The sequence below is a fragment of the Mytilus californianus genome, unplaced genomic scaffold (assembly GCF_021869535.1).
Source record: "Mytilus californianus isolate M0D057914Y unplaced genomic scaffold, xbMytCali1.0.p SCAF_1, whole genome shotgun sequence".
Taxonomy (NCBI): Eukaryota; Metazoa; Mollusca; class Bivalvia; order Mytilida; family Mytilidae; genus Mytilus; species Mytilus californianus.
This window is the reverse complement of record NW_026262581.1, coordinates 56,484,951-56,498,121: the sequence shown is the minus strand read 5'-3', so window position 1 is coordinate 56,498,121 and position 13,171 is coordinate 56,484,951. Positions and strand designations below refer to the sequence as shown.

Sequence of the window (13,171 nt, the reverse complement as noted above, 5' to 3'; positions counted from 1 at the left end):
ATCTGAAGTGGATAATTTTTTCAGTGTTGACAGCCTCATCTTTTACTAAGATTGAGTTAAAAAGACTATTATTGTTCAATCCAATTTCAATATACATAAAATCTACTTGACTTTTAACTATTTTAACTCTGATGAATATTTTATTTTCATAGTTTTTTTGGAGAAAAGCAAAACGATTTTTTTTTAAATTTATTTAATTAGATTTGATCAAGTATCCACCTTTGATATATATCCTCACCATCAACGTACAGTCTGAAAATTATGTTTTATAGTTAATCTCCTGCTGTATGGCTGTAGTTATTATTGTTCTTGATTACTGAGGAGAATGGACTCCACAGAGTATAAGAAGATGAATAGGAGGGCAATCAAATTTAAAAAATAGTGAAAGAAGGATTTGCTTGTAACCAGATTGGGGAAAAACATACTCCTGATCAAAAAATTTAGTTGATAAAACCAACATTGAATTTATACTTCAAACTAACCTGTTTTCAGTAAAATATGATACAGTTTTGCAATATGAGCAGGAAGGCTTAATATTTCAGATTGAATATATGTTGATGTATTTTCAGGTGGCAAAGCAAATGCTGCCAGACCAGATCCTGTGAGAGAAGAATGTGACATTCCTGTAAAAATAGCTGATTTAGGAAATGCCTGCTGGACAGTAAGTTGTTTTTATACGCCGTTTACGGGACGTATTATGGTATACCTCTGTCTGTCCGTCTGTACGTCGTCAACATGTCGGACATTAACTCAAAAATGCTTTAACCAATTTGCATAAAACTTTGGTGAATTGTTTATATCTATTGACGTGAGCTTCCTTTCGTTTTTTATAAAATTTAGATTTTACGTTTCCGAGTTATGGGGTTTTATTCATTAAAAAAAGGGGGATTTTCCAGTTTTCGGACAATAAGTCAAGAATGCTTTCACCAACTTGCAAGAAATTGTGGTGAATTGTTTATATCTATTGACATGAGCTCCCTTTCGATTTTTATAAATTAAAAATTTTACGTTTCCGAGTTACAGGGTTTTATTCATAAAAAAAGAGGGGATTTTCCAGTTTTCTGACAAAAACTCAAAAATTCTTTCAGCAATTCTTATGAAACTTTGGTGAATTGTTTGTATGTATTGATGTAAGCTCCCTTCAGAATTTTATAAATTTTACATTTTACATTTCTGAGTTATGGGGTTTTATTCATTAAAAAAAGGGGTGATTTTTTAGTTTTCGGACAATAATTCAAAAATGCTGTCACCAATTCTCATGAAACTTTGGTGAATTATTTATATCTATTGATGTAAGCTCCCTTTTTATTTTCATAAATTTCTAATATGACATTTGAGAATTAATTGAACTTTATTTGTTTATAGTCTGACAACTCAAGTTCTTTGACTACATTTATTTAGAAACCTATAATATGTCAAATATTTTTACAATCCAAATTCAGACCTGAATCAAGCTTGAATATTGTGTCCATTTTTGCCCCAACTGTTCAGGGTTGGACCTATGCGGGCATATCTAGTTGTATATATAATCTTAGTTTAGGTTTTTTTTGTTTTTTTTTTATAGAAGCAAATGATTCTATTTTTAAAGATTTCATTTGATTTGCAATAGAAGATAGAAAGTACATATAGATTGAATATAAAGCATTGCTTAATCACTTTTGTACTATTATTTTGTCATGGAAATCAGTTCTGAAATTGCATATTCAAAGGAAAAAAATAAAAAATGAATGAAAGTCCTTTAGTCTATCATGGAGAAGCAGCCAAATACCGATTTTGAAGCAGTGGATCTAACCAACAACCTCATGTACTCCAGGCAAACAAGCTATCTAAAGACTATAAAAACTTGAAAGATAAACTGATAGGGAATCAAAATTTGAGAATTAATAAGTGAGGTACTTGGTCATGGATTTCCCCCAATACCCAAACTTGTTTCGTTTCTTTTAGTTAAAAGAAGAAGTAGTTCTATGTTTTATATATGTTTCAGTATCACAGGTTTACAGAAGATATCCAGACAAGACAATATAGATGTCTAGAAGTGTTGATAGGAGCAGGGTATGGTCCTCCTGCAGATATCTGGAGTACTGCATGCATGGTATGTTCTGTTGTATTCTAGTTACTGTAAATTCGGAAATTATTATTTGCATTTATTTAAATAATTGCATTTTTTCAAAGATTTATTATTGCAATTTCAGGAAAACCTTCATACAGATATATGTATCAAATATCAGATTGCAAGTTCTTATTATTGCAATACTCATGCAGTCCCATTATTCGCATTAATTAAAACCTAGCAATAATTTCTAAATTTACCATATATTTTATATGACTTAAAAGAGAGGCGAAAGATACTAATGTGATATTCAAACTCATGTCTAAATAAACTGACAATGCCATGGCAAAAAAATTTAAAATGATCAAAAGATAAACAGCAGTATACAAAACACAACATAAAAAACAAAAGACTGAGCAACACGAACCCCACCAAAAACCAGGGGTTATCTCAGGTGCTCAGGAAGGGTAAGGAGATCCTGCTCCACATGTGGCACCCTTCATGCTGTTCATGTAAGTACAAACCAGATGATGTCTAATTTAGTAGGTCACATCTGAGGAAAAGAAGACAGGATTGTGGTTACAACATTTGGAACATATCGGTCGTCGTCAATTATATGACTAAAGCTGCTCATTGAATAATATAAGAGTAGTTGTACAGATGTTATTTTTAGAGACAACAAATATATTTAATTTTAGACTCTCTTGTCAGTATGGGTTTTGTTGACAACACATTTTATTCTTCTTGGCATATCCTATTAGATATAATTTTCTATATGTTTGTAGGCATTTGAGTTGATAGTTGGTGATTATTTATTTGAGCCTCATTCAGGAGAAGACTACTCTAGAGATGAAGACCACATTGCCCACATTATAGAACTTCTAGGGCCAATACCTCGCCATATAGCACTGGCCGGCAAATATTCCAGGGAATTCTTTAATAGAAGGGGTAAGGATTATAGTCAAGTGTTCCGAGTGCATAATGACTGGTGAGGAGATATACAATGTATGTTCAAACTGCAAATTCTGAAATCTTTTTAAAAGCAATATAGGAATAAATGCAGTAAGGGCCTCTCAAATATTGATTCCTTTAGATGAAAAGTCTTTCAAGTTCTTGCATATATACATCTGAAAATAAAAAGATACAATTTTTGACAAGTTTTTCTTACAAATCTTTGTCAGTTTCACCCCCAATTAGGTTAACAAAGATTGTTGTTGAAGATGACAAAATCTGGATTTTAACCAGAATTTTACCTAGGAAACTATTAAAATATTCAAGTCAAATAGTTGTTATAACAAATAAATATAAAAAGATTATATTTGAGGACACTTGCACCATGATTCCTGTCCCGAAAACCAATTTGCATGTTTTTTGTTCAATTTTGTGGAAAATATATAAAACTGAAACCTAAATCCCCCCCCCCCTAAAAAAAAACCACATATATCCTATCGAGTCATCGTTAAAGATATGATCATGATGATGGCCATTAAATTATAATTTGAAAAAAAAAGCTTGAAATAGAGGCTATATTGGGGCATTTTCAAACATACCCATTTGCTTTCCGTTATAGAAACAAAAGCAGTTACTAGCTCTTTGTCAAATAAGAGGATTGAAGATTATTAGTCCCCTATTGACGAAGTCGAAGGGGACTTTAGGTTTGCACTCCGTCTATCTGTCTGTCTGTCCTGTCCGTCCGTCCATCTGTTAGTCCGGCAAATCAGTTTTCCACACTTTTTTTCTTCATGCTTGAAGATATTAATTTGAAATTTGGTATATAGTTTTATCGTGACAAGTTACAGATCAAGTTTAAATTTTATTCCGGTCTGATGATTTTGTGCGGAGTTATGGTCCTTGGACTTAGAAAATTCACTCAAATAATCAGTTTTCCCGCACTTTTTTTGTCATGCTTAAAGATATTGATTTAATAATTGGTATATAGTTTTATCTTGACAAGTTACAGATCAAGTTCGAATTTTGTTCCAGTCTGATGATTTTGTGCAGAGTTATTGTCCTTGGACTTAGAAAATAAATTTACTCAAATAATCAGTTTTCCACACTTTTTTCTGTCTTGCTTGAAGATATTGACTTGATATTTGTTCTATAGTTTACACCATAACAAGTTATAGATCAAGTTAACATTTTGTTCCAGTACAATGAATTCTTAACCGGTAGGGGACTATGTATTGACATGCAATACTCTCAGATTGCTTGTTTAGTTTGTTTTGATTTGAAAAACAGATATTTGCTGTTTAAAACTAATAAAGAATTATTTTATCACTTTATTCACGTTATATACTTTTTTAGCAGAGTTGCGTTAAAGTAAAACTATAGCTTGTAATTTCATGAGCACCATGAATGTCCAGAAATTTCAACATATTCAATTCAATTTTAACAACATAAGCACACAAGAGCTTTAGTCTAATCTTGTATTAGATATCTATGAAAATCATTTTAGGTATAATTGCAACAAACACTTAGTATTTCATGGATATAAGTAAGGAAACAAACATTGTCATCTTCATTGTTTTACTTTTAATAAATACTTTTGTTTTGTTCCAGGTGAGCTGAAACACATTTTAAAACTAAAACCATGGGCTCTAACTGAGGTGTTACAAGAAAAGTATGAATGGACGCCAGAGGAAGCAGCAGCATTTGGAGATTTTATAGTCCCCATGTTAGAATTCGATCCAGAGAAACGTGCAACTGCAGAGGAATGTCTTCAGCATCCTTGGTTAAATGATGTTTGAACATCAGTGACACAATTCATGCTAAGCTGACTACTACATACACATTAACGAGATGGGACATTTTGTCCAAGTCTTAAGACATCACTTCCTACAAAACTATAGTGAAAAATACATGTATGCTGCTTGGATTTCTTCTCATGTTATCACAGTTTACTGTTTTTGTATTTATAAGTTGGTTTCATTTTTCATGACTGAAGGTTAATATATACAAGAGACTTCAATTTTTATTCACACCGTAATATACACTATGTGTATGAATTCAGTAGATAACAGACCATATAGAACTAGGTTAGGGTTTATGTATTGGTGTGTTTTGCACAAACAGTTTGATTTTAGTGTTGAAATTGTTAGGGTAAACTATTTTTCATTAAATGTATGTATTTACTATTGTAAATCTTAGATGATGGTCAAATAAAATAGGACTTTTTTACTTGACTAGTAAGTGTTTTTGTTTTTATAAAGAAATAAAGAAGAAGCTATGCAGGGAAAAGTCAAAGTTAGAGTTTTAAATATTTCTACAGCTATATCATGTATATGGATAAATTTTTCATTTCGTTAAAAGTCTTTTGTTGATTTAATAAAAAAAACTTACAGTACAATGTCCATGTATATACTTTATGTATTCAAGACAAAGATGCTTGTATTAATCCATCATTATTTCAAGCTCAAATTTGCATTGTTAAATTGCATATAGATTATCACTATACTGAGATTAGTTTATATAACCCTCTTGAATATATTTAACATGAAATGAAACATACTGTAGACAGACTGTCATGACTGTAAAACTTGTATAACTTTTGAAGAAATATAACACCAGCAGATTCATCATCCATTCAGCCATTAGCAGTTGTCTTTTTTAATGACAACAGAAATACTTATATATAATTTCATGTAATTAAATATGCTCGTGGTATGCTTGAATGTGTGAAATTTTTAATGCAGATTGAGTATTTGAAAGTTGAAAGGTCTTATGTTAGATATATATTTTCTTTTTTTTCTTTGCTTTACAATAATTCAGAAGTTTTTAACTAGAAATACATATCAGCAAATAGGTCTAACAAACAGTGGGACCAGTTCGGAAAGTAGAAGTATTTAGATGTAATAGTATTTAACAGTTAAAGTGCTCTTTTCTTCCAAATATTCTACTGTAATAAGACTTTCTTGTTGGAAAAATGATAGAAATGATAATATACATATTTAGATAGATCATAAAGTCATTATTTTTTAGCAGCCTATTAACATATGATAAATATAATTTAAAGAAAGTTTTTAGTTTTGCTACAGTATTGGATTTTTTTTTTTTCTGCAGTGAAAAAGCATCTTATTTAAATCATAATTGTCAAAAAAGATAACTGCAAGAAGCTGGTATGTAAGGGAATTTGAATTTGGTAAAGCAGAACTGTTTTAAGACTGAAATTGTTTAGGAAAAATACACATCATATTCCAACAGCATTTTATGCTAGAATTAACACTGTATAAGAATTCCTTTTATTTACAGACAATATTAAATGATTTATGTTTTCTAAACAGTGCTATTTAAACATTCCTTTTTTGTAAGTTAATGTTTGGTCAATTTGTGAAGGACCAGGACACTGGCAAGTTTACACAAATATAGAATTACCCAGTTACAGGGTAAAATAGAATGATTTGCAATGCTTGTGTAAAGTGGAACCAAACTAATCTAAACTCTGATACTGAACAAAATCTCATTAAAAAACAATGAACAAAATCTGGACAGAGTGTTCAATCAAAAGACGGTTGGTTAGCTTACAGGGGTAGATCTGTGTTAAAGGAGACAAGTCTTTAAATCAGTAATGTGTTTGTAATAGGCAACTTCATCGATTCTTTTTAAGCACTCGGGTGAAACAGAAGTAAAATAATATGTGTAACTTAAAAGCTTAGAATTTATTTTGAAAACCTTTGCCACAAACGTTTCCGAGACTTTGAAGACTAATATTCTTTAACCTAGGTCTTCCTCCTTAAGAAAGGTTTCAGAAAATTTATAAAAATGAATAAGTAACTGCTGCCAAGTCACAAATAGTGCTGATGTTCTGTTGAACAAGACATTTTTAATTGTTTATACCTCTTTTCCTATTTATTGCCATGTTATTTGTTCAAGAAATCCCTTTATTTTTACTGTAAAGATTCTATGTGCTACAAAGGTTGTTTCAATTTTAACACTAATAACATGATTGTCTAATTAAAAAATGAAAATTGCTTATTTTGATATCAGTAGGAGTTCAAGAAAATATTTCATGATCAACCATAAACAATTACCAAAAAGTTCTGTAGAAAACATTGAAATACTTAAAAATCTACAAGTTCGATGGGAACAACTTTTTAACTTGATTGAAAATCACTTGACAAATCTATTCACTAGTTGAACATTACAAGACTGAAGCCTATGCAAAAAAGCTAGATGTTTGAAAATTGTTTAAAAAGACACATGAACTGAATAAATGCTATCAAGATGAATGCTAAATGTCAAAATGTCTTTGAAATACTGCTATAGTTAGGTTTAATACAGTGTCAGAATTGTTTATTAGCAGATCTTTTGTATAAAACAGCAAATATGTACTTCTTGAATGTTTGTTTGTATGACTGTTGGAGAATACATGTTTGAATACAATTTGTGAATAGATTATTGTATTTCAGTTGTCTGTTTTCTTTTATTGAATAAAAATAAAAATAACACACCCTTTTCTGTGATCACATCTTTGACATAAAAAGAGAATAAACATTTGCAGTAAGGAACCATTTGAATTGAGTATTAACACACACTTAAACTCAAACTTCAAAAAATATGATTCAAAGTTTGGAAGGCACAGTGTCTAAAAGAAAATAAGAGTATTTCCATCTGAAGACCATAGAAAAGGGAAAGAAAACAGATAAAGGTTACCCTACATTATTGAATACACACCAACTTTGTATGGCAAGCTTTTAAAACATTTAACATGATGACAACAGCAAATGAAGCATTTAAATGTAAAATATTAGGCCTAGTATTTTTGTAGAGCCTGCGACTTTTGTCGCAGAAAGCTCGACATAGGGATAGTGATCCAGCGGCGGCGGCGACGTTAGCTAACTTCTTAAAAGCTTTATATTTGAGAAGGTGGAAGATCTGGATGCTTCATACTTTGTATATGGATGCCTCATGTTGCGAAGTTTCCGTCAGTCACATGTCCAATATCTTTGACCTCATTTTCATGGTTCAGTGACTACTTGAAAAAAAAGTTAAGATTTTTTGTAATGTTGAATTCTCTCCTATTATAAGTAATAGGATAACTATATTTGGTATGTGCGTACCTTGAAAGGTCCTCATGCCTGTCAAACAGTTTTCACTTGACCTCGACCTCATTTCATGGATCAGTGAACAAGGTTAAGTTTTGGTGGTCAAGTCCATATCTCAGATACTATAAGCAATAGGTCTAGTATATTCGGTGTATGGAAGGACTGTAAGGTGTACATGTCCAACTGGCAGGTGTCATCTGACCTTGACCTCATTTTCATGGTTCAGTGGTTATAGTTAAGTTTTTGTGTTTTGGTCTGTTTTTCTTATACTGTATGCAATAGGTCTACTATATTTGGTGTATGGAATGATTGTAAGGTGTACATGTCTAGTTGACAGGTGTCATCTGACCTTGACCTCATTTTCATGGTTCAGTGGTCAAAGTTAAGTTTTTGAGTTTTGGTCTTTTTTTCTAATACTATATGCAATAGTTCAACTATATTTGGTGAATGGAAATATTTTATGATCTATATGTCAGTCACGCAGGTTTTATTTGACCTTGACCTCATTTTCAAGGTTCATTGCTCAGTGTTAAGTTTTTGTGTTTTGGTCTGTTTTTCTTAAACTATAAACAATAGGTCAACTATATTTGTTGTATGGAAGAATTGTTAGCTGTACATGCCTGCCTAGCATGGTTCATCTGACCTTGACCTCATTTTCATGGTTCATTGGTCAATGTTTAGTTTACTTGGTTAATATTAAGTTTATGTGACAGTTGTAATAAAGCTTTATATTTAGGACTATCAACATAATATCAATGATTAGTAAAGGAGGCAACATTTCGGTGTGTGCACTCTTGTTTTATACGACCGCAAAAAAAATTGGCGGTCGTATATTGGTATTACGTTGGCGTCGTCGTCCGAAGACACATTGGTTTACGCACTCTAACTTTAGTTTAAGTGAATGGATCTCAATGAAATACCATAAGGTTCAATACCACAAAAGGAAGGTTGGGATTGATTTTGGATGTTATGGTACCAACAGTTAAGGAATTAGGGGCCAAAAATAAGCATTTTTGTAACTTTCAGAAATAACTTGTGTGTTAGTGTATGGATCTCTCTGACATTGTACCACAAGGTTCCATATCACAAAGGGAATGCTGGGATTGATTTTGGGGGTAATTGCCTCAAAATTTTAGGAATTAGGGGCCAAAATAGGGGCAAAAAACAAGCATTTTTCTAGTTTCATGATAATAACTTGTGTGTAAGTGTATGGATCTTTCTGAAATTGTACTACAAGGTTCCATATCACAAAGAGAAAGCTGGAATTGAGTTTGGTGGTAATTGCCTAAAACGTTTAGGAATAAGGGGCAAAAAAGGGGCAACAAATAAGCATTTTTCTAGTTTCCAGACACTAACTTGTGTTCAAGTGTATGGATCTCTATGAAATTGTACTGCAAGGTACCATACCACAAAGGGAATGCTGGGATTGATTTTGGGGGTAATTGCCTCAAAATTTTAGGAATTGGGGGCAAAAAACAAGCATTTTTCTAGTTTCATGATAATAACTTGTGTGTAAGTGAATGGATCTTTCTGAAATTCTACTACAAGGTTCCATATCACAAAGGGAAAGCTGGAATTGAGTTTGGTGGTAATTGCCTAAAACAATTAGGTATAAGGGGCCAAAAATAAACATTTTTCTAGTTTCCAGACAATAACTTGTGTTCAAATGTATGGATCTCTCTGAAATTGTACTGCAAGGTACCATACCACAAAGGGAATGCTGGGAATGATTTTGGGCGTAATTGCCTCAAAATTTTAGGAATTAGGGGCCAAAAAGGGGGAAAAAACAAGCATTTTTTAGCTCACCTGGCCCGAAGGGCCAAGTGAGCTTTTCTCATCACTTGGCGTCCGTCGTCCGTCGTCCGGCGTCGTCCGTCGTCGGCGTAAACTTTTTACATTTTGAACTTCTTCTAGAGAACCACTGAATGGAATGAAACCAAACATGGCATGAATGTTCCTTATGAGGTGCTGACCAAGTGTTGTTACTTTGTAGCCGATCCATCATCCAAGATGGCCGCCAGCGGGGGACTTAGTTTAACATAGGACCCTATGGGAAATGCATACAAATGACTTCTTTTAGAGAACCACTGAATGGAATGAAACCAAACATGGCATGAATGTTTCTTATGAGGTGCTGACCGAGTGTTGTTACTTTGAAGCCGATCCATAATCCAAGATGGCAGCCAGCGGGGGACTTAGTTTAACATAGGACCCTATGGGAAATGCATACAAATGTCTTCTTTTAGAGAACCACTGAATGGAATGAAACAAAACATAGCATGAATGTTCATTACAAGGTGCTGACCAAGTGTTGTTACTTTGTAGTTGATCCATCATCCAAGATGGCTGCCAGCAGGGGACTTAGTTTAACATAGGACCCTATGGGAAATGCATACAAATGACTTCTTTTAGAGAACCACTGAATGGAATGAAACAAAACATAGCATGAATGTTCCTTACAAGGTGCTGACCAAGTGTTGTTACTTTGTAGCCATTCCATCATCCAAAATGGCCGCCAGCGAGGGACATAGTTTAACATAGGACCCTATGGGAAAGGCATACAAATGACTTCTTTTAGAGAACCACTGAATGGAATGAAACAAAACATAGCATGAATGTTCATTAGGAGGTGCTGACCAAGTGTTGTTACTTTGTAGCCGATCCATCATCCAAGATGGCCGCCAGCGGGGGACTTAGTTTAACATAGGACCCTATGGGAAATGCATACAAATGACTTCTTTTAGAGAACCACTGAATGGAATGAAACAAAACATAGCATGAATGTTACTTACAAGGTGCTGACCAAGTGTTGTTACTTTGTAGCCGTTCCATCATCCAAAATGGCCGCCAGTGAGGGACTTAGTTTAACATAGGACCCTATGAGAAATACATACAAATGTCTTCTTTTAGAGAACCACTGAATGGAATGAAACCAAACATGGCAAGAATGTTCCTTATGAGGTGCTGACCAAGTGTTGTTACTTTGAAGCCGATCCATCATCCAAGATGGCAACCAGCGGGGGACTTAGTTTAACATAGGATCCTATGGAAATACATACAAATGTTTTCTTTTAGAGAACCACTGAATGCAATGAAACCAAACATGGCATGAATGTTCCTTATGAGGTGCTGACCGAGTGTTGTTACTTTGAAGCCGATCCATAATCCAAGATGGCCGCCAGCGGGGGACTTAGTTTAACATGGGACCCTATGGGAAATACATACAAACGTCTTCTTTTAGAGAACCACTGAATGGAATGAAACCAAACATGGCAAGAATGTTCCTTATGAGGTGCTGACCAAGTGTTGTTACTTTGAAGCCGATCCATCATCCAAGATGGCAGCCAGCGGGGGACTTAGTTTAACATAGGATCCTATGGGAAATACATACAAATGTTTTCTTTTAGAGAACCACTGAATGGAATGAAACCAAACATGGCATGAATGTTCCTTATGAGGTGCTGACCAAGTGTTGTTACTATGAAGCCGATCCATAATCTAAGATGGCCGCCAGCGGAGGACTTAGTTTAACATAGGACCCTATGAGAAATACGTACAAATGTTTTCTTTTAGAGAACCATTGAATGGAATGAAACCAAACATTGCATGCATGTTCCTTTCGAGGTGCTGACCAAGTGTTGTTACTTTGAAGCTGATCCTTCATCTATGATGGCTGCCAGATGGGGACAATGTTTAACAAAGGACCCTATGGACAATACATACAAATGTCTTCTTTTAGAGAACCACATACTGAATGGATTGAACCAAACATGGCATGAATGTTCCTTATGAGGTGCTGACTAATTTTTGTTACTTTGAAGCTGATCCTTCATCCATGATGGCCGCCAATGGGGGGACTTCCTTTAACATAAGACCCTATGAGAAATACATACAAATGCTTCTTCTAGAGGTGCACTGAATGGAATGAAACCAAAACATGGCATAAATGTTTCTTATGAGGTGCTGATTAAGTGTTGCTACTTTGTTGCTGATTTACTGTTCAAGATGGCCACCAGGATTTTTTATTAAATTACAGGACCAATATTAAACCAAATTTGGCCTCACTCATTATTAGGGTATCTGTTATGATTTTAATCTATTTTTACATGATTTCCAAAACCAAAGTAGAATCAGGTGAGCGACACAGGCTCTTGAGAGCCTCTAGTTTTAGTTTCATGACAATAACTTGTGTGTTAGTTTATGGATCTTTATGAAATTGTATTACAAGGTTCCATATCACAAAGGGAAAGCTGGGTTTGAGTTTGGGGGTAATTGCCCTAAACATTTAGGAATTTGGGACCAAAAAGGGGCCTAAAAACAAGCATTTTTCTAGTTTCCAGACAATAACTTGTGTTCAAGTGTATGGATCTCTCTGAAATTGTACTTCAAGGTACCATACCACAAAGGGAAGGCTGGGATTGAGTTTGGGGGTGATGAATCATAAGGGGGTTCAAAAAATTTGGGGAAGGGATTTTTTTTCCTTTTTTTCCTTTTTTTTCTTTAAAATTTTCCATTTTAAATTGGTTATTTCTGATTTATATATAAAAGCAAATAATAGTGATATGGTTTGAATAGGTAAATTAAAATTTTTTAAGTTCTTAGACCACATTCATTCTGTGTCAGAAACCTATGCTGTGTCAAATATTTAATCACAGTCCAAATTCAGTGCTGTATCAAGCTTGAATGTTGTGTCCATACTTGCCCCAACTGTTCAGGGTTCGAGCTCTGTGGTCGTATCAAGCTGCGCCCAGCGGAGCATTTTATTTTAATTTTTTTTTTTTTTGGTGAGCATATTTCATGTTGGGGCCTTTTTTATCCAACTATATGGTATGGGGTTTTCTCATTGTTGAAGGCTGTATGGTTGCCTATAACTGCTTACATCCACTTCATTTGAACTGTGGTGGAAAGTTGTGTCATTGGCAGTCATATCACATCTCCTTATTTCTATATTTAGCCTTCTCTGGAGCTAAAAACATCCTGGTATTGCATTAGTGGAATATCCCTTTGGAAGTGATTATTTTCGATAAGGATTGTTTCATAAATATTAATCCTTGTAGAATATCTTAAAGGTGTCCAAGCC

General features: G+C 33.8%; 1 protein-coding gene and 1 long non-coding RNA gene across 6 annotated transcripts in view; both read left to right on the top strand.

Moving 5' to 3' along the window:
- LOC127721988 (SRSF protein kinase 3-like) overlaps positions 1–7,494 on the top strand; it is a 60,041-nt gene extending 52,547 nt beyond the window's left edge. For all 5 annotated transcript variants that reach the window (XM_052228851.1, XM_052228868.1, XM_052228859.1 and 2 more), the window contains 4 exons: positions 570–661; positions 1,985–2,092; positions 2,836–2,998; positions 4,610–7,494. In XM_052228851.1, coding sequence (XP_052084811.1) covers positions 570–661; positions 1,985–2,092; positions 2,836–2,998; positions 4,610–4,797 — 551 coding nt within the window. In that variant the 3' untranslated portion in view covers positions 4,798–7,494. The remainder of the gene's footprint in view (positions 1–569; positions 662–1,984; positions 2,093–2,835; positions 2,999–4,609) is intronic.
- Positions 7,495–9,886: 2,392 nt separating this feature from the next.
- LOC127722129 (uncharacterized) lies at positions 9,887–12,862 on the top strand. Its single transcript, XR_007991663.1, has 2 exons — positions 9,887–10,554; positions 10,887–12,862. It is a non-coding gene; the product is annotated as an uncharacterized LOC127722129 (long non-coding RNA).
- Positions 12,863–13,171: the final 309 nt, after the last annotated feature.